The sequence below is a fragment of the Pelophylax lessonae genome, assembly GCF_965119305.1.
Source record: "Pelophylax lessonae genome assembly, chromosome: 3".
NCBI classification, from domain to species: domain Eukaryota; kingdom Metazoa; phylum Chordata; class Amphibia; order Anura; family Ranidae; genus Pelophylax; species Pelophylax lessonae.
The window spans coordinates 556,981,961-557,003,975 of NC_138770.1; the positions used below are offsets into that span (position 1 = coordinate 556,981,961).

At 41.9% G+C, this 22,015-nt stretch overlaps 1 protein-coding gene across 1 annotated transcript in view; it reads right to left on the reverse strand.

Moving 5' to 3' along the window:
* Nucleotides 1-22,015, reverse strand: part of ACOXL (acyl-CoA oxidase like) — a 687,302-nt gene that overhangs the window by 313,361 nt on the left and 351,926 nt on the right. The window contains exon 11 of the mRNA XM_082249749.1: nucleotides 11,707-11,823. Coding sequence (XP_082105875.1) covers nucleotides 11,707-11,823 — 117 coding nt within the window. The remainder of the gene's footprint in view (nucleotides 1-11,706; nucleotides 11,824-22,015) is intronic.

Here is a 22,015-nt window from a genome sequence, read left to right on the forward strand (position 1 = left end):
AAGGTTAATAGGCAAGCTATTGTTTAAAAAAGGGTACTGCCATAGGGTACATGTACCATTGCAGAAAAAAAAAAGAAAAGAAAAAAGGGTGCAGCGGGGGTAGGGTCTTTTCTTGCAGCTTAAATGGATTGTAAAGTCTCTATTTCTTTTTTTTTTTTTTTTTAAAAAACAAACATGTTATACTTTCCTGCTCTGTACAGTGGATTTGCATAGAGCAGCCAGGATCCTCCTCTTCTCGTGTCCCTCTTCTGTGCTCCTGGCCCCTCACTCCTGTTGAGTGCCCCCACAGCAAGCAGCATGCTATGGGGGCACCCGAGCAGAGTCACAACTCCCTGTATCCATTCAGACACGGAGCTGCGACCCATCCCTCGGTCTCCTGATTGGCTATATGATTTTCATTGACAGCAGCGGGAGCAAATTGTGCCGCCCTGCTGTCTCAGCCAATGAGGAGGGGAGTCCCAGGCAGCTTAGACACTCCTGCAACATCACTGGATATAGATGGGCCCAGGTAAGTATTAGGGGGGGCTGACACACACAAGACTTTTTTATCTTAATGCATCGAATGCAATAAGATAAAAAAAAAAAAACCTTCTGCCTTTACAATGCCTTTAAAGGGCACATTAAAAAAACAAAACAAAATTCTACACAGATCCTTAATGCAGCCCGGGTGGCCAGGAAAGGAGGGTGGGCAGCTAATGTGTTGCTCTCATTCTTGTACCCATACCAGATCACATGCCTTCCAGTATTAGGGGGATAACTTGCAGGGGGGGGGGGGTGTCAATGATCATATTTGGTCAATAACTTTGCCCAGGATCCCTAACTATTTATTTTAAGCAAACTGGCGAATAAGGCCAGTCTTATGTGAATGTGTCTATGTTTGGACCAGATAACACAATATATACTGGTTGTTCTGAACCAAAAGAGAGAAGCTTTGCTGCTCCACAAAGGACGTGTATTTAATTTAAACTAGGGTTAAGCTTTGTATGAAGAAAAGGGAATGCTTAGCGATTAAATGCAGAGATTTTCTAAAATATCAGAAAGCCTTTACATTAGCAGTTAACATTTCAGACGCACAGGATGAAACGCATGTTATGTTATTAACCCCTATGTGCTTTAATTTCTGCCTTTGGCTTATCTCTTGAGTTTATCACTTAATCAAGCATCACAGGCAAAATAATCAACAGTTACACCTACAACTACTATCAGAGCAAGCTCCATTTAAAAACTGGATTTTTGACTTACTGTAAAATCCTTTTCTCTGAAGTTCATTGACAGACACAGCTTCATATCTTCTTGGCCATTGGGTTATGCTCCTCCCATCAGGAATAGGACACTAGGCAGGAAAAAGCTTTTACCACGCCTTTGGGGCTGTCCCTGCAGGCATAACCTTACACACTCTGCTACATCCCTTAGTTTCATTGCAAGCAGTGTCTAGAAGACAACCCCATTCAACTCATAATTAGAGGGGCAGGTGCTGCGTCTGTCAATGAACTTCAGAGAAAAGGATTTTATGGAAAGTCAAAATCCAGATTTCTCTATTGTTCATTGACAGATACAGCTTCATATCTTCTTAGCCATTGGGACTTCCCAAAGCAGTATCATGAGGGGTGGGAAAAACAATGCAAAGAAGAACGCAATTCCCCAAAGGCTAAACGTAGCCAACCAGGTAGCAAGGTGCTCAACCAGGAACAACTGGAGCTCACCTAGAAAAAAATACACACTCTCAAAGAGAAAAAAAGATCTCTTTTTAAACAGCAGCCTGCAAAATCTTGCGGCCAAAAAAGGCATCCGAAGATGCCAACACATGTACCTTGTAGAATTTTGTAAATGTGTACAGTGGCGACCAAGTTGCAGCCTTGCATCACTGACGCCTGATGGCGAAAAGCCCAAGAGGCACTCAGCGCTCTAGTAGAATGCACCTTCACCAGGAAAGGAGGAACCTGACCCTTCAGTGAATAAGCCTGAAAAAAGCTTTTTCCTGCCTAGTGTCCTATTCTTGATGGGAGGAGCATATCCCAATGGCTAAGTAGTAATGAAGCAGCGTCTGTCAATGAACGATAGAGAAATAGATATTTTATTTTTTTGTGTGCACAAATGATTTGAACTCCAAATGGCAAGCTTTTTATACAGCAATTTTTGTGTCGAACATCAGTCTTTTTCAGTGTGATTCACTAGGTGTAGAGCTGCATCATGATCCTTAAACGGCAATTTCTCGATTCATACAGAACTGTTCTCTGCTCACTAATAGCTGTCAAAAAAAGAAAAAAAAAAAAAAAAAAAAGAAGAGCCTCCGGCAAATGTTTATTAACATTGCTAAGGCTGCGAGATAACTAACATAATGCTTTACAATGGATCATTTTGTTCTTTTAGATCAAAGGAATGAACTTCTGTCTGTAAAGGAGGTCAGTTTAACTTCTTAAAGACTAAGCCTTTTTCTGACATGTGTTGCTTACAAGTTAAAATCAGTATTTTTTAATAGAAAATTACTTAGACTCCACCTTAGAAAACCCCGTACGAGAATACGCCAAGAATCGTGAGAGTATTGTGATCTTTATTCCATGCAAAAAAATGGTGAGTCTCATTTTATCCAGAATTGTGCAGCTCTACTTCGGTGTTTGTTCTACATTATGGAAAATCAACCAGTGAACGTGACACTTATTTTTTCTTGTAACGGTTTCAGTCATTAGAAGGAACGTGTAAGTGTATTCCATATACAATAGGTGTGGTGCTTGTTATAGCTGTAAGTTCTTCCGTAATGTTACTCCAAGTAAATATGTGACTGTTAACCACTTGAGCTCTGAAAGGTTTTCCCCTCTTCATGACCAGGGCATTTTTTACTAATCAGCACTGTGCTACTTTAACTGGCAATTGCACAGTCATGCAACACTGTACGCTAACGAAATGGTTATCAATTTTTTCACACAAATAGAGCTTTCTTTTGGTGGTAATTGTTTTTTTTTTTGTGATATTAACAAAAAAAAGACCACAAATTTTTTAAAACTGTTTTTTAAAAAAATATATTCTACTTTCGGTTATAAAAACATGAAATCAAATGTCTTCATAAATTGAAGCCAAAATGTATTCTGCTACGTCTTCAGTGAAAAAAAAAGTCAATAAGTGTAAATTAATTGGTTTATGTGAAAGTTATAGCTTATACAAACCATGGTATGTATATTTGAGAATTGATCAATAATGACGTACTGATGGCCTCTCTCATTTCTTAAGGCCTTAAAGTTAAATGAAACTCCCCTTTTGAACTTGTACCTACAGGTAAGCCTATAAAAAGGCAAACCTGTAGGTACAGTGAATATCTCCTAAACTTGCACTGAGATATTTATACAACATGCAGCCGGTGACGTCAAAGGCACATGCACTTTGAATAGACGGCATACTGTGACGGAGCTGAGGGCTACCCCGCACATGTGCGGGAGTGACATCGTGGCCATGGTCATTCATTTGAAGCCGGAGCCCAGGAACCAGGAAGGAAGGCCAGGTGAAGATGGCAGGGCCAGGGAAATGTGACAGCGCCGCGCTGGAGGGTTCAGTGTACAGGTTAAACTGTAATAATGTGCTAGTATAAAATGCTTACTAGTACATTGTGACTTAAACCTGCAGGGGGGGCCCACTGTTTTTTTATTTTTCTGGCGATTTACTACCGCTTTAAAATGGCAGGACAGTACAAATACCCCCAAATTACCCCTTCTTAGAAAGTAGATAGTCTGAGGCATTTATTAAGAGGCAAGGCAAGTTTTTTGAAGAGGCCATTTTTGTCCCTTTTTTTTTTTTAAATGAAGAAATTAAATAAAATGTGTTCTTTTTTTTTTTCATACGGTCACCAGTGCAGTACAGCGTCATCATATGACTGGTGTGGCAGTTTTCATTGACAATCAATGGTGACAGCATGTTAAAAATAAAAAAATGCAAATAATTTATTAAACTTTGTTTCTTTTGAAAATTTTTATTTAATTTTTTACGATTTTCTTTTACATACTTTCATCACCATGGTAACACTGTGCTACTCTAGGGGGTGATCAGAGATTTTCTTTTTTTTTTTTTTTATTGCGGTTACAATGATGATCACTCGAACAGCAATGTTTTGTATGGTCATAAGCAGGATACATTCATAATAGCTGTGATTACTAGTGATCTCTAATTGGTTATAGCTAATCACATGGTACAGGGTGTCGTGCTTGGCCCAGGTACCATTTTATAGCTGTGGGCCAATCACAGCATAGGAAACACAGTTGTTTAAGAATGAATTCATTCATAACAGCTTTGTTGACATTGTTATAATGTGATCGCATACCAATCACATGATCACCAGCCCGCAGGTACCAGGATCCGCAATCCGCTGTATCCACCGAACACAGTGGTTGCTGGAGGGGCACACTGTGGAAACCCCGAACAAGCAGGATGACATACAGGTACTATATGTGATCCAGCCTGCCTGTGGCGACCGCCCGATGTAAAAGTATTTTGGGCGGTCAGCGAGTGGTTAAAGTACATCTCCAGACAAATTTTTGGGGGGGTTTGGCTAGAGCAAGGAAGGAATACAACCTCTGATTTCTGTGTGTGGTCCTATTGTGAAGATTCACCCACACTTAAATCAGTTACAATGCTGTCCCATCTTATCTAAAACTAAATCTAGCAAGGTTTCCTGGCCTGTGGCCTTATGTGGGTCTACCATTAGTACCAGAATCCTCTCCAGCCCATGTGAGATGACTCCCCAGGTGTGATAATTGAGACAGTGACAACTCCGGCATCTTCGTTTATGGTTTTTATTATAAATTAAGGGGATGGGAGAAGGGAATGTGTGGGATACTCTTTTCGGCTTGAACTAATTACAATTGGGACTTTGATCCTGGAAAAATGCCCATTGGCGCTTCCTTGACGCTAGCCAGCACCAGCCAACGCTCACTGACTCTGAGAACTCTCTGTAACACAGAGGAAGTGTTGAATCCCCAACCTATAGTCCAGTAGATCCAAGACTGAGAACTGTAGAACTCCTGACACTGCTTCACTGTGTAAGTCTTTGAATACTTTTCCCTCGCCTGGTACAGCTTGAGGTAGTATTTTGTAGAACTCCAAATAGCTAACACTGTAACTGCCACACGCAATACAATTCAGGGCCCAGACTGCGGGTGCCCCCATTTGGCTCCTTGAACTCTTCAGGGTCCACTGACTATGTACCCCCTTTACACTTTAGGGTCCTCAACCTAGGTACCCCCTTTTACAGCTAGCTGACCTTGGATCCTCAAATCTCTTCCGGAGTGGTCCCCTCTGACTCTAGGCAGACCCCCAGGGGCAATCCTCAGTACTCGATCTGTGTAGGCTTTCCTGGGACTGGACCCCTCTCTCTCTCTCCGCAGGTTCTCGGCACACCGGATGCCCCTCAGCTCAACTCAGCACTCTCTGGACACTCAGGCGACACCCCGAGACATCCACCTTCCTCAGACAGGAGGAGACAGCCGTACTCTCCTTCCTGGGACTCTGCACACGCAAAAGACACAGTGCCACGCACTTCCCCCCAAACTTATACCCACTCCCAGAATCCTTTTCAGCCTAATCTGCCTTCTGGGGTAGTTACAAGCTGGGATGTGTCCCCTGATTGGGCTTCCCACACTGCCCTATGAGAAGCCTCTCACAGGAGCCAGTGGGGATACTTCTCCCCTCAGCAGGCACATCTGGAAGCCCTGACACCCTACCCAACAAATCCTAGCCCTGCTGTTAGGCAGACAAGGCCCACTATATCTTTACCTAGCACCTACCTGTAGAGTGCTACATAAAAAAGAGTGGAGTTTCACTGATCGTTTCAAATGTCTGTTTTACTGTGTATCACTGCATACATCTCAAGCTGTCCACAAAAGCTTTAATGTAATAACACATTGTCAACCACCAACTCATTTTTTGTACTTGTATTGTCATACATTTTCATAGTTTTTGGTATTTTGTTACAGTAAATCCACACTAACACATCTTAGGCTGAAATACTTAATAAACTTGCTTACCCTGCCTATTCGTAAACTGTGCTAAAGCACGTCCGTTTTAGAATTATATTCCTGTCAAGCATGTAAAAACTCAGGAAATACCATGGATTATATGGAGATTAGCTCTAGTACAATAAAGGCTGTTTTAACTATTCAAATTGACCATTCCTAGGCGAATTATAATTGTTATTAGCAATTGCCACGGATGGGATTACTTTTTTTTTTTTTGCTGCTCCACTTTGCTTCTGTTCAGACGATAAGAGACAGGAAATTTAAAAGGGGATATTTCACCACCGGAATTCCAAAGATATTCAGAAGATCAGCATGTGATTCAAATTGTCCGCAACCACAGCAAACTGAGATATCAGTTCTTGATGCAACTGATCTTTAAAGCGTAATTCCACTTTTGTTGAGAAAAAAACATTCCCCTCTGGGTGATCTCTGTACATTACAAGGATTTTAACAAACTTTGTTACAGATTTCTACCTTTTGTTATTCTGAAGAAATCATTTGTGCCTCTGTGCTGAGTGGGTCTAATGGGAGAGGTTTCATGATTAATCTATCAGCTGTGGCAGCTTCAGGGCACTAATGAGGAAATCTGCTGGGCCTGCACCCCTTTAGATGTGTTCCTATTGGGAGTATCTCACCAAAAATGGCAATTTTGTTGCAGGGGATGCCAGAAATCTGATTTGTATCTTAGGCAGACTTCTGGGGAAATTGGTGAGCCAATTACACAAGCAGGAAATGAGGTTTCTGGGGTGTGGTCAGTACACAATCTGTGTACAGAATAGCTCCAGGTAGACATATTGCATTGCAATTTCAGAAAATTACAACAGCTGCAGATTGAAAAGGAAAATTAATTTCTAATAACATTCAATTACAGTATATGTGTACGCTATATTGTTTTACCTTTCTTTGTTGATTTTTTCCCCCACGAAAGTGGAGTTACCCTTCAAAGGAAACTTCTACTAATGGAAGTATGGAGGCTGTTATTGCTACTCATTCTGCAATAGGCCTCATTATTTCATGGCTGACAGGTTTAATATTAGCTTCACAACTTTAGGGTCCTTTCCTTGAATGATTATACCAATAAGTATGCCTGACTTTTCTCTGACGTCACAGATATGCACACTTGTTCCAGGTCAGTAATTAAACTCTTACCGAACCCATTTAGTCAATATATAAGCCAAACAACAAATAAAAAAGTAATACTGTCTGACCTACATGCCAGATAAAAACAAGGCCACTAGCAGTGTGAAAAAAAAATATTTGAACATATCACCATTGATGAGTATCCAAATACAGTCTTCAGTAAGAACTGAAGCAAAGTCTTCTTCTGATTAGATCAGAACATTCAGGGGTATGCAAGATGATTACAGCCACACACATCTACACAGGTTGAACTGGATGGACTTTTGTCTTTATTCAACCTCACCAACAATGTAACTATGTAACTATGATTACACCATGCACAAGGGATCTGTGCAAAAGACAAACAAGAGAAAAACAGGGAACATCGGACAAGTCGAGTCCACCCAACAGTAGGAGCGACCTGTGAGAGGCCGGTAAGAGCAGAATCCGACGTACAACTGAACCCAGTATGAAACTGAATTGTTCGCCTCTCTTTAGCCTGTCAGTCTGTACTGAGAGTGTCAAACTTTATGCTGAGTAACCACCAGACATCAATGGCCATGATGTTAGCAGTTCTACAACGTCAGCAAGATGGGGCTGCATTCAATGCACTTGTGATCTAAGAAAAATGTAAGTGCAACCATAGTGGATTTGAATACTTTGTTCATTAAAGGTTTTACTGCAGAAGGTGTTTGCTTCCCTGGTTTTATCTTGTTTATCTTTTAGTCAGTATAGAAGGCCTCATTCTCATGGCATTTTAACTCCAGCTTCGGTAAGAATCCAGGAGATTCCAGTGGCTGAATTAACAGGTGCTTGTAGACATCTGTGGCTGTTCAACCTGTACAAAACAAAAAGAGGTTGACAGCAGCCACCGCATGTAATCATATTTGGAGCGATTACCTGAGGTTAGGGACAGATAATTAGGCTTACATCCAGAGGAAATCATTTGTAAAATCATCTACTTTACAGAAAGGGATAATCAATGGCAGCCATAATATGTCTCTCAGCAAGTGTTTTCTGTTTTCCACTGTACATATACGGCCGGGTGGGAGTCTCGTCCTTCTGATCGGACATTCCCAAACGTCCTGCAGAAGAAGCGAGATTGTGCCACCGCGGGCACACGCAGCAGCGCAATCTCGATGTGCCTGTGTCCCTCGGACACATAGCAACAAGTTTTGGCAGGAGGGCCCTGTGATTGGCCCTCCTGATCACATGACGGCTGTGTCCAATCACAGCCATCATCTAATGTAAATACAGCCGTTGTAACGGCTTTGAGCTCTTCTTCTCCTCACACAGATCCTGTCCGTGAGGAGAAGAAGAGACGATCTGTGTTGCAGCCAGGGGATCAGTGAGTTTGAAGCATTTTTTTTGCCAATTACTCACTGATCACAGGGGGGGTCTGTGCTGGTTCTCAGAACATTGATTACCAGTGCAGCCCTGGGGGGGGGGGGGGTGCAACTAGAGCCACCAGGGATGCCCACCCATGACCACCAGGGATGCCCACCATGGCCACCAGGGATGGCAATCAGGGCTCAGAGAGCCTGCCAGTGGTGCCCTCCCTATCAGTGCTGCCCACCATTGCCATCTATCAGTGCTGCCCACCAGTGCCCATTATTGCCATCAGTGCCACCCACCAGTGCCCATTATTGCCCACCAGTGCTGCCTATCAGTGCCGCCCATCAGTGCCCATCAGTGCCGCCCATCAGTGCCCATCAGTGCTGCCTATCAGTGCCCACCAATGCTGCATATCAGTGCCACATATCAGTGCCCATCAGTGCTGCATATCAGTGCTACTTATCAGTGCCCATCAGTGCTGTATATCAGTGCCACCCCATCAGTGCCTCCTCATCAGTGCCTGTCAGTGCGGCCTCATCAGTGCAGGAAAAAACATATTTATTTACAACATTTTTTAACAAACAAAATTTTTTTTTTTTTTTTCAAACCTTTCGGTCTATTTTTATTTGTGCACCAAAAAAGTAAAAAAAAACCTTGCGGTGATCAAGTACCACCAAAAGAAAGCTCTATTTGTGGGAAAAAAATGACATAAATTTGGTTTAGGTACAGTGTTGCATGACCGCACAATTGTCATTCAAAATGCAACAGCGCTAAAAGCTGAAAATTGGCCTGGGCAGGAAGGGGGTGTAACTGCCCTGTATTGAAGTGGTTAAGGGAGAAGGGAGAGCACGAATTGCTACCACACAGAACGGTCTGTCTCCTTAATTTAAAGTGCATCATGTAAAGGGAAATCTTTTTCTTTTTTGGTAGTGTAGCGGAGGGTTAATACTTCAGTTTTCTTCTTTTGGTCTTTGCGTCCCCACTGGGAAGATTCACACTTTTTTAATACTGAACATTGTTCCCCAGAAAGCGGGATTCCACACTCTGGTGAGGAAAAAACCATTGAATGGGGACAAATGTTCTAGTGACAATTGCTTAAAGTGGAACTGAAGTTTAGCTGTATGAAACTGAAAAAAAAGACAGACTTTTATTACAGTGAGTGATAACGTTTTTTATCCCCTGCTGATTTTGTACGTTTGTCACTAACAAAGAAATGATCAGCCTATATTTTAATGGTAGGTTTATTTTAACAGTGAGAGACAGAACAACAAAAAAATTCAGAAAAACACATTCTCAAAAAAGTTAAAAATTGATTTGCATTTTAATGAGTGAAATAAGTATTTGATCTCCTATCAATCAGCAAGATTTCTGGCTCTCGGGTGTCTTCTATACAGGTAATGAGCTGAGATTAGGAGCACTTTCTTAAAGAGAGTGCTCCTAATCTCAGCTTGTTACCTGTATAAAAGACACCTGTCCACAGAAGCAATCAATCAGATTCCATTCTCTCAATCATAGCCAAGACCAAAGAGCTGTCCAAGGATGTCAGGGGCAAGATTGTAGACCTACACATGGCTGGAATGGGCTACAAGCAGCCTTGTTAGAGGGTGACGATAGTTGGTGCTATTATTCACAAATGGAAGAACACAAAGTAACTGTCAATCTCCCTCAGTCTGGGGCTCCATGAAAGATCTCACCTCGTGGATTTTCAATGATCAAGAGAACAGTGAGAAATCAGCACAAAACTACACGTGAGAATCTTGTCAATGATCTCAAGGCAGCTGGGACCATAGTCACCAAGAAAATATTTGGCAACACACTACACCATGAAGGACTGAAATCCTGCAGTGCCCTCAAGGTCCCCCTGCTCAAGAAAGCACATGTACAGGCCTGTCAGAAGTTTGCTATAGAACATCTGAATGATTCAGAGGAGAACTGGGTGAAAGTGTTGTGGTCGGATGAAACCAAAATCGAGCATCAACTCAACTTGCCAGGGGGGTTGGAGGAGGGGGAATGCTGGTTATGACCCCAAGAACACCATCCCCACCCTCAAACATGGAGGTGGAAATATTATGCTTTGTGGGGTGTTTTTCTGCTAAGGGGAAAGGGAAACTTAGCTGCATCAAAGGGACGATGGACAAAGCCATGTACTAACAAATCTTGGGTGAGAACCTCCTTTCCTCAGCCAGGGCATTGCAAATGGGTTGTGGATGTGTATTCCAGCATAACCATGACCCAAAACACACAGCCAAGGCAACAAAAGAGTGGCTCAAGAAGAAGCACATTAAAATCCCATAGAAAATATGTGGAGGGAGCTGAAGGTTTGAATTACCATACATCAGTCTCGAAACCTTAATGACTTGGAGAGGATCTGCAAAGAGTGGGACATAATCCCTCCTGAGATGTGTGCAAACCTGGTGGCCAACTACAAGAAATGTCTGACCTCTGTGATTGCCAACAAGAGTTTTGCCACCAAGTACTAAGTCATGTTTTGCGACGGGGTCAAATACTTATTTCACTCATTAAAATGCAAATCAATTTATAACTTTTTTGAAAGGCGTTTTTCTGGATTTTTTGTGTTGTTTTTCTGTCTCTCACTTTTAAAATAAACCTACCATTAAACCTTTCGTTGTCAGTGGGCAAATGTACAAAATCAGCAGGGGATCAAATACTTTTTTCCCTCATTGTACATGCACATGCATTACATTGTCTTCTCTGGCTGTAGAAAAATTAGCTGCACATGCGCAGCTTAGCTTACAGCGCTGTGCTGGTCTCTGGGTGCCAGGACTGGCTCCCACAAATGTGAATGAGTGACGTCATCCTTCACTAGCTAATGAAGAGGCCCGAAGACAAGTAGTAAGAAAAAGATACAGGTGTGGGACAATTGGACAGCTGAGTATTAATACCTTTAGTTTAGTCTTAAAGCAAGATAAACCTTTATTATGGGAAGAATTACCCTCACTTCCTGTTGCATCACCAGGATAGGAAGTGTAAGGAAATCTCCCCATGAGACAGAAAACAAAAACCTCATAGAGGTTTAACCCGTCCTATCCGAAACGATAAAAAAAGAATTCTTTGGGCTTCAGAAGTTCAGCAGATTTACTTATTAGCTACCAAAAAAATATAGTTCTGCTATATTTAGAAAATACTGAGCAATTAGAAAAGTATAAAAAATAAATTTTGTTTAAAAGCAAACACATTTGGTAAGGAAAGAAAACATGGCTTCATACCAACCAAAAATAAACAGTTCAGTTACCTGCTGGTAAATGTCAGCGCCAGTGCTGTAGCCAGATGCGGCATCAATCGTAGGTGCTGGGTTTGATGTTCAATAATCTTCACTTCCTCTCTGTTTTTTGGCCCAAACTGCCTCCGACTGGAAAACATAAGTGCAAATAAGTACAACAAGAACACAAAATACATAGAAGGCTCTACTGCTGTCACATTGGAAAGTGCCACATCAACAAACAGGAAAGTTCATGTTCAAGGGGGAGAGTCTGAGAACTGTCTGGATGGCTGAAAAAAATTAACTTGTAGTCAGGTATACTGCTATAATGTATGGGAAGAGGTTAATATGTTATTCCTTGTGGACATATAGTACTGGGCCAAGAAAACCCCAAAACAGACACTGGTGAATCTGGACCCATTTGGAAACAGAGGTAACTGGGAAATTTATCAAAATCTTTCTTGAATGCCAGAAATCATTTTACTCTTCATAGAGACGGAAAACACCCCTTCCCAAAAAAGATGTTCAGCATTAGAAAAAATACCGTGTCTGTCACCCTGACTAGTGCTGTGACTGCAATGTGATTCAGCTACTTCCTCTGTTGATGTGGAGTGGGATATTACAAGGTTTGGAAAACTCAGACAATGCAAATTTAAAGCTGAACTCTGAACAGCTACTGAGGGTATAGAAAACACTGCATGTTGAAACACTGAGTCTTTTTCACTGTGTTGAATCACTCTACGTCACCCCACGGATGGAACTATAAAGGTCCAACAAGTCCAGCAACGACACTAAGGGAAGCACTCATGTTATTGGTTTTATTGACACATTAAAACAGTTTCTGGACAATTTTTTTAGATATTGGTTTTCAAGATATTCAGCACCAGCACTTTATCGTAATTTTGCATGAATTTTATGGCCGTTGATTTGCGATTATTTGCACAGATTGTAGTTTGCACATTTTGATTTGCACAATATTGTATTTTTGCACATGATTAATTGCAATGGATATGTTTCCCTGTACATTAATACAACGATTATATGTTCATAGCACTATATAAAAGGTATAGTTTTTTAGTACTCAATACTCACTTACTAGGTTTGTGATTTGATATTACCACTAATACACCCATGGTATCGGCCAGCAGGAATAATTAGGGCAGCACCATTACCCAATATTTTATTTTAAATTCGAATACGGAACCCACACATTTGGTGGGTAATTGGGGGCAACAGCTCGCTATATGTATTTAGGCCCTACGTCCCATATTTATATAGTGGAGGTTTGAGCCATAAGTGTGGATTATATGTTATTTCTTTTTACATAGAAAAGAATGCCCCTTTTTCAAAAAAATCACATTTTGTTGCTTTGCAGGCTGAAATAAAGACAGACACAGTTTTGTTTTATCCAGCTGTATTTACTTAGTCCAACTTTATAACATCCAAGTGAAAAATATAACACCAACACGTCAGAAAAAAATGCAAAAACAGAATCACTGTGTTGGAAAAAGGATCACCCCCTTGTGTCAGTATTTTGTTAATCCACCTTTTGCTTTAATTACAGCCTTTAGTCTGTTGGGATATGTCTCTACTAACTTTGCTCATCTGGACTTTGCAATTTTTGCCCACACTTCTTTTCAGAACTGCTCAAGTTCAGTTACATTTTAAGGTGACCGTTTGTGGACTACAGTCTTCAAGTCTAAGTATATATAATCCTGTGTAATGTCCTCTGGGTTTTTGGTGACCTGAATTGAAGTGTGATCCAAAAAAATATTTTACAATTACTTCTCTTTTATGCAAGGAAACCCGTAATGTCGCATTGGACTTCCCCTGAGGTTCTACGCATTAGTGCTTGGAAAAGGATGGTCAATGTCCTACCCCTTTACAGGAATACTTATGAGGCTAGAGGGTGTCCTAATAAGTATGCTAAGCTTTAGAGAGCTTGGGTCTCATGTACACATTCTTGTGAACACCAACTCAATATTTTATCCTAAATATTTTTTTTTATTTAAGCTATCAATACTATGTCAGATTTTCACACTAGAATGATTAAAATGACACGTAGCGATATAACCAAATTTTACTGACGATTTTGTGGTGCATGAACCAGTTTTGATTGCACAGATCTATTTATTCTTTATGTTCATCCTATTCTCATGCATGGTTTTAAATCACACAAAAAAAAAAAAATGTCAACCCGCTAATTCATAGATAGACTATTACATATCTACTGATACTTGTATACAACACTTTATATTCACATGTAATCACATGTACCAGTGTACTTTAATTACTTTATTAAAGTTCGCCATAAGAAAAATCACATGGAAATACAAAAGTACAAAGTAGGTAATTATCCGTGGGACTTTGGCTGCCAAAACAATATTACCTTTATGTGTTTCTAAGGAGACAATTTATTTTCAAGACTGCATAAATACAAATGGAATAATTGCTAGTTGAGATAGAATATGACCTGGGGCTGTATTTTTAAGGCAATCCTACAGGATATGGTCTAGACTGGAGTTTTAACCTTGTAACTTAGATTTATTTTCCTATTAACTCTGGATTATAGTGTGGCATTAGCAGAATGTGTCTTTTTCAAGTGTTTTCCTGGTAGCGGATTGTATTATTATTTCCTTGTTTTCAGTCACTAAAGCTAGCCATACACCCACAGATTTATTTATTTCCCCCATCCACGCTAAACAGTGTGGATGGACAAATATCCTGTTGTGGCCAATGTAGTCTGACAGCCGACACTGCTGGCTGTCAGAATACCTGAACAGTGCCTGCATCTGTTTGGATGCAGGCATTGTTTGGCCAACAATTCTCTGTCCAGGTCTTCCAATTGTACAACTGAACGATGTGGGTGGAGGGAGGGTGACAGGGCCACCCACTGATCAAATGTCATTAGGCACTGGATGGAATTCACTCAGTGTACGGCCAGTTCTAGTTTTGGCTGTGACAGCTAAGTGGCCAGTTTACTAGAGCCTGGAAGTTCTGTTGTGCTGACAGATACCTGTTTGCATTGCAGTTATAAGCTGTAAGGATGACACAGGAGAATGTAGACGATGTTCAGTGGTCAATGGCTACAAGAACCATAGAGAGAAATGTGTCCTGTCTTACAGATATTTTTAAAGCTGAATTCCAGGCAGCTAGCTGCAGAGCTGAAATATGTATATGCCAATGGTTTTAACTGTGAAAGAAGTATTCGTTTGTCCAGTCCTAAGATATACAAAGTCCTGCAAGACCACACAGCCAGGATGATAACCTCACTTTTCTCTAAAACAGTTATGGAAAAACAGATCAATTCTCAGCCTCGAACCTGTGATCTGACTTTGAACAAGCCTTATGGGCTTTAATGAGCTAATCTCTCCTCCAGTCAACATGTTCTACTGTAGAATATGTGCCTGAAGAATACATGACTGGCATCTAGTGCTGCCTCTACTTCAACCAGTCTGAGTTTTACGGTTGATGGAGCTACAGGAGACTGCTATCAGGCATGATACTTATAAATACCCTAGTTGCATTTAAAATACTTTGCCCCATTTTTTTTTTTTTTGGAATTCCTTTTTTTTTGTTTTTTTTATAAAAGGTCATGTAGAGCAGCATTTTTCAACCAGTGTGCCCAGGCACTCTGGGGTGCCTTGGGGTTTCTTCAGGGGTGCCTAGGCAAAATGCCTAAAATTTGATCAAAAATTGTATAAAAGCAGGTGGATCAAGCCTGCCTCTTAATTACACAAAGCCATAGGTTTTCATTACGCGCCATTACGACTTTCTAGACACTGGCATTCTAACAACCAATGGTGTCATCAGTTGATAAGAATGATGCCTGTTGTCTCCACAGCATCCTGATTTGACCCTCTTGTGCTCCTCTCCCTCAGCACTGGGGTCACATTAGCTGAGATAATCAAAGGAGAAGAGAAACATATGAATACTAGTCAGTACCAGTGTGCAAAATGTATTTGCTTTGAAAGAATAAATCACCTCTAACGTTGGGCGTTCTACGTGTGGATGTTGATGCATTATGTAAAACAATTAGAATTATTTTTTACATTTTTGAATGGGGTGTCTCAAGACTGTCCATCATTTTAAAGGGTGCCTTGACCGAAAAAAGGTTTAGAAACACTGATGTAGAGTATAAATAATTGCCAGATCCCTAAAATTATGGCTTCAAAACATTCTTCAGTATATATAAACAAAAGATATCTAAAACAGTAATCCAGGAGAGGATATACAACATCCAAACTTAAACATGGACAATCCTGTGGACTTGTCTTGCATAGATGAAGTCAATGAATACCTTTCAAGTGCGGTATTATAAAACAGTACAGGATCAAATAAACATTACAATCGTTTAGCATATGGAATACAACTGAGCGATGTTGTCAGTAGTTTGGAACAAAGAAAAGGGTGGACACCTGGCTATAGACCCCCTGGGGGCCTTAATAGATCCCACAAATCTGGGGCCAGTGGTCACCCACAAAAACAGTTACGTGGGTGTAGAGGGACAAAGAGGGAGGAGGGAGAGGAATAGAGCAGAGTAGAGTAAGGGCAAGAGCAAGAGACAGACAAAACGGGTAGGACAGAGAGGAAGGCAGACAGGAAGGAGGTTAGAGGGAGGGAAGGGCGAGAAGATCACATGGTCACCCCTCTTCTGGGTAAGGGCAGGGTAGGTGCAAATTCACTGGGAAAATCAGACAGCTCCTTAAAATAGGCATCAGAGTATAAAAAATAGTTCCAGGGCCTCCAGATTTTGATGCACACATCTTCTGGGTTGCACAGCTTTTCTATAAGAGCTTCCATGTCCCATTGATTAACTTTGGTGAACCAAAGAGCTTTTGTAGGAAGGTCAGCTTCTCTCCAGCAAAGCAGAATACAGGCCTTGGCAGCATTGAGAGAATATCTGTTTGACGGGTCACTCCGCTACATAGCTTCCGGGCGTATTGACATCACATGGTACCGCCACTGGTGAATTTCGTCACGTGCTCTGTGACTTCCTCATAGGGTAAAAAAACCCTATGTCACAGAGCACGTGACAAAATATGTCGGAGTGGTACCACGTGACGTCATCATGCCCGGAAGCGATATAACGGCCACCTTTACATCTTCTTTCTGGATGTCCATACTAAAGTGGAAATGTTTGCACAGATATATTTGCTAGCTACCTTGTGCAAGGTATTCAGTGCACTTTATTTCATACAGTGACATACATCCAGAAGCATTGTTTTGGATATCTGTTCCTGCCTGCTCGCAGGAGGATTGCTGAATGCGCATACACCTAAGTGTCTGGGACAGTATGATTTGACCTTACCAGTGTGTAGGTTGAGTGTTGAGGTGAGCGGCAGTAAAGCCTGGTGGTTGGGCACACAGAGGTGGACCGCGTCTGCATGCCATAACATTGTGCACAAGAGTTTTGAATTTGGACATGTTGGACACTATACATTATTCATGTATTATTAATACATAATATTTCTACTCAAATTAACTTTTTCTTATTCCACTGTGTGTTTAGTGTGTTATTATTCACATATAATTAGGTACATTTGTATTGATTTTATTTTAAAATATCTGCCCTGAGTTGAGCTCTAACCACTTGACCTCCAGAAAGTTTTAATTGCTGCATGACCAGGCCATTTTTGCTATTCAGCACTGTGCTACTTTAACTGGCAATTGTATGGTCATACAACACTATTCCCAAAAGAAATGTATATCATTTTTTTTCACACAAATAGAGTTTTCTTTTGGGGATATTTGAAAATCACTGTTTTTTTTTTAATTATTATTATTTATTTTATAAACAAAAAAAGACAGAAAATCTGGAAAAAACAAACAATATTTTACACGGTTATTAAACATATCCAATAAAAAAAAAAAAAAATTAAATTTCAAAATATTTGACAGTGATCAGTGATAATACTGTACATGTACATTGCTAAACCTTTACCTGCTGCCCATTTGCACTATATTTGCTGTGAGCAGTCAGCAGGTGGTTAACTGAATGTTGAAGCCTATGATAGACAAATTGTATTGTTAGTACTTATTTAATTTAGAGAAACTGTGGATAAAGGTACATACTGTACTTTTAACAATCCACCTTGTGTGTTAATAGGCTGGTAAAAAAAAAGGGATTTAAATTCTAACAGATGCATTAATATGTACAGTGCCTTGAAAAAGTATTCATACCCGTTGAAAATTTTCCAAATTTTGTCATGTTACAACCAAAAACGTAAATGTATTTTGTTGGGATTTTATGTGATAGACCAACACAAAATGGCACACAATTGTGAAGTGAAAGGAAAATTATAAATGTTTTTAAAATTTTTTTTTGCAAACAAATATCTGAAAAGCTTGGCTTGCATTCATTTTCAGCCCCCCGAGTCAATACAGCAATTTTTAAGTTTTGCCACAGATTCTCAATTGGATTTAGGTCTGGACTTTGGGCCATTCTAACACATGAATATGCTTTAATCTAAACCATTCCATTGTAGTTTTGACTGTATGTTTAGGATCTTTGTCCTGCTGGAAGGTGAACCTCCGCCCCAGTCTCAAGTTTTTTGCAGACTAACAGGTTTTCTTCTAAGATTGCCCTGTATTTGGCTCCATCCATCTTCCCATCAACTCTGACCAGCTTCCCCATCCCTGCTGAGGAAAAGCCTCCACGCAACATGATGCTGCCACCACGTTTCATGGTGGGGATGGTGTGTTCAGGTTAATGTGCAGTGTTCGTTTTCTGCCACACACACAGCGCTTGTTTTTAGTCCAAAAAGTTTAATTTTGGTCTCATCTGACCAGAGCACTTTCTTCCACATGTTTGCCGTGTCTCTCCCCCTCCCCCACATGGCTTCTCCCAAACTGCAAACAGGAGTTCTTTTCAACAATGACTTTCTTCTTGCCACTCTTCCCTAAGGGCCAGATTTGTGGAGTGCACAACTAATGTTGTCCTGTGGACATATTCTCCCACCTGAGCTGTGGATCTCTTCAGCTCCTCCAGAGTTACAATTGGCCTCTTGGCTGCTTCTTTGAATTATGCTCTCCTTGCCCTGCCTGTCAGTTTAGGTGGATTGCCATGTCTTGGTAGATTTGCAGTTGTGCCATACTCTTTCCATTTTCGGATGATTAATTGAACAGTGCTCCATGACATGTTCAAGGCTTGGGATATTTTTTTATACCTTAACCTTGGTTTAAACATTCCCACAACTTTATCCTTGACCGGTCTGGTGTGTTCCTTGGCCTTCATGATGCTGTTTGCTCACTAAGGTTCTCTAACAAACCTCTGAGGGCTTCACAGAAGAGCTAAACTTATACTGAGGGTGATTAAATGACACACAGGTGAACGCGATTTACTAATTAGGTGACTTCTGAAGGAAATTGGTTAGTTAGGGGTATCAGAGTAAAGGGGCTGAATACAAATGCACGCCAAACTATTATTAGATATGAATTTATATAAAAACATGAAAATCATTTATCATTTTCCTTCCACTTCAAAATTATGTGCCACTTTGTGTTAGTCTATCACATAAAATCCCCAAAAAATTGGATTTTTGACTTACCGTAAAATCCATTTTTCTGAAGTTCATTGACGGACACAGCTCCTGATCTTCATAACCATTGGGTTATACTGCCCCCTACAGGAGTAGGATACTAGGCAGAAAAAGAATCAGGCTATGCCTATGGGCAGTCCCAGGGAGTATACTCCCTCTCCCTGCTATAGGTACTCAGTTTGGTTACAAACAGTGTCAGCAGAATTACAACTCCACAGAGGGGTGGGTGCTGTGTCCATCAATGAACATCGGAGAAATGGATTTTACGGCAAATCAAAAATCCCATTTTCTCTTTCGTTCATTGACGGACACAGCTCCTGATCTTCATAACCATAGGGACATCCCAAAGCAGTGTAAAACATGAGGGGAGGGAACAGCAAAAAAATTCCATAGGCTAAACAGTAGCCAACCAGGTAACAGGAGCTAAACCAAAACAACTGGAGCCCACCTGAAAAAAATAGTACACCCTCAAAGAGGATTAAGTCTTCTAAAAAGCAGCCTGCACAACCTTGCGGCCAAAAGAAGCATCAGCAGATGCCAATGCATCCACTTTATAGAACTTTGTGAAAGTGTGCACCGACTACCAGGTGGCTGCCTTGCAAAGCTGCGTCACTGATGCCTGATGACCGAATGCCCAGGAGGCACTGAGCACCCGAGTAGTGTGCCTAGACAGGGAAAGGAGGAACCTGACCCTTGATGGAATAGACCTAAATCCCCATCTGTCTGATCCATCTGGAAATGGTCGCAGAGGAAGCGGACAACCCTTTCCGAGGCCCATCCGTGCCCACAAATAGTCTGACTTCCTAAAAGACTCCGTAGCTACCAGTTACACCCTAATTGCCTGCATCACATCCAAGGCATGCAAGGCAATTTCATTGGGATGTTTTGGCCTGGGACGCAGGGAAAACAACACAATGTCTTCATTCACATGAAAATCAGAGACAACCTTTGGGAGGAACGACAGACAGGGGCAAAGAACCACCTTATCTCTGTGAAACACCAAGTAAGGGGAACGATAGGATAACGCCGCCAATTCCGACACCCTGTGCACAGAGGTGATGGCCACCAGAAATTCCACCTTCTGAGACAGCGTAAGCAAGGGAATCTCCCGAAGTTTCTCAAAAGGAGGCTCCTGAAGGACCGAAAGCACCAAATTGAGGTCCCAAAGCGGCAATGGGGACCGCACTGGAGGAACCAAATGTTGGATACCCTGAAGAAAGGTACACACCAGGGATTGTGTGGCCAAAGGTCGATGAAAGAAGACCGCAGAAAGCCGACACCTGGCCCTTGATTGTACTCAAGGACAATTTCTGTTCAACCCCCCGTTGAAGGGAGGTCAAAATCCGAGCCACCAAGGAGGAAGGATGAACCCCAAGAGACTCACACCACGCAATGTACGTCTTCCACGTACGATGGTAGATCTTTCTAGAAGTAGATTTCCTAGCTTTGAACAGCGTTGGAATCACCCTCTCAGACAAACCTCTATCCATCAGTACCTGGCGTTCAACAGCCAAGCCGTCAAAGCCAGCGACTGTAAAGCAGGATGAAAGACTGGTCTTTGCGAAGAGCAGATCATCCCTTAGAGGAAGCTTCCAAGGAACGTCGGCGACCAGCTGCACCAGATCGGGGTATCAAGCCCAGCGAGGCCAGTCCAGAGCCACTAAGATGACTGGAATCCCTTCTGCCTCGATTCTGCGTAGAAGTCTTGGCAGGAGCTTGAGAGGAGGAAAGGTGTAAATCAGACGATAGTGACCCCAAGGGGCCACCAGTGCATCTGCCAGAGGATCCCATGACTGAGCCACAAACCTCTGCACCTTTCTATTGAGTCGAGATGCCAACAGATACACCTCCAGGATGCCCCATCGGAGACACAACTGATTAAACACCTTTGGATGAAGGGACCACTCCCCTTGGTTGTGGCATTATCTGATTGAATGCTCACTGGACATCCCTAAAATCGATCCATCCAATGGTCCAGGCACAGTCTGATCGCTCTGAGTTCTAAGACATTGATCGGTAGTCTGGACTCTTCCAGTGTCAAGATCCCCTGAGCAGAATTTTTGCAGAGGATGCCTCCCCAGCCGGACAGGCTGGCATCCGTGGTGACCACTGTCAAATAAAAAAAGAGGAAAGATTTGTCCAGCCAAAGTGCCGGAGAACGAAGCCACCATATCAGGGTCTTCTTCGTTCCCCGGTTCAGCCAAATTTGGTTGTCCGGTGACAGCGGAGTCTTGCTCCCTTTGCAGGGACCTCGTATGGAGCTGTGCAAACAGAACTGCCTCAAAGGTAGACACCATCAGGTCCAGCACCCAGGAGCAGGAGACGAATTACAGCCTGCAATTTCTGGAGTTTGTCCAGAGGAAGGAGCACTCTGGCTAAGGCCGAGTCTAGATTTAGACCCAGATAGTCCAGCTTTGTGGACGGAACCAGAGCAGACTTCTGAAAATTAAGAATTCAGCCGAACTCCCTCAGAGTTCGTATGGTGATTTCAAGATTTTCTACCAGAGCAGTAGGGTACTCTGCTCACATAAGGAGGTGATCCAAGTAGCCCAGTACTGCAATCCCCTGTTGGCATAACAACGCTAGCACCGGGGCTAACACTTTTGTGAAGACCCGAGGAGCAGAGGCGAGACCAAAGGGTAATGCCACAAACTGATAATGTTCCTCTCCCACGGCAAAGCGGAGGAAGCGCTAGTGACTGGCACATATTGGAATGTGAACGTAAACATCCTTGATGTCGATCGAGGCAAGAAAATCCCCGATGCAGGGATGCCACCACCCTGCGAATGGACTCCATCCTG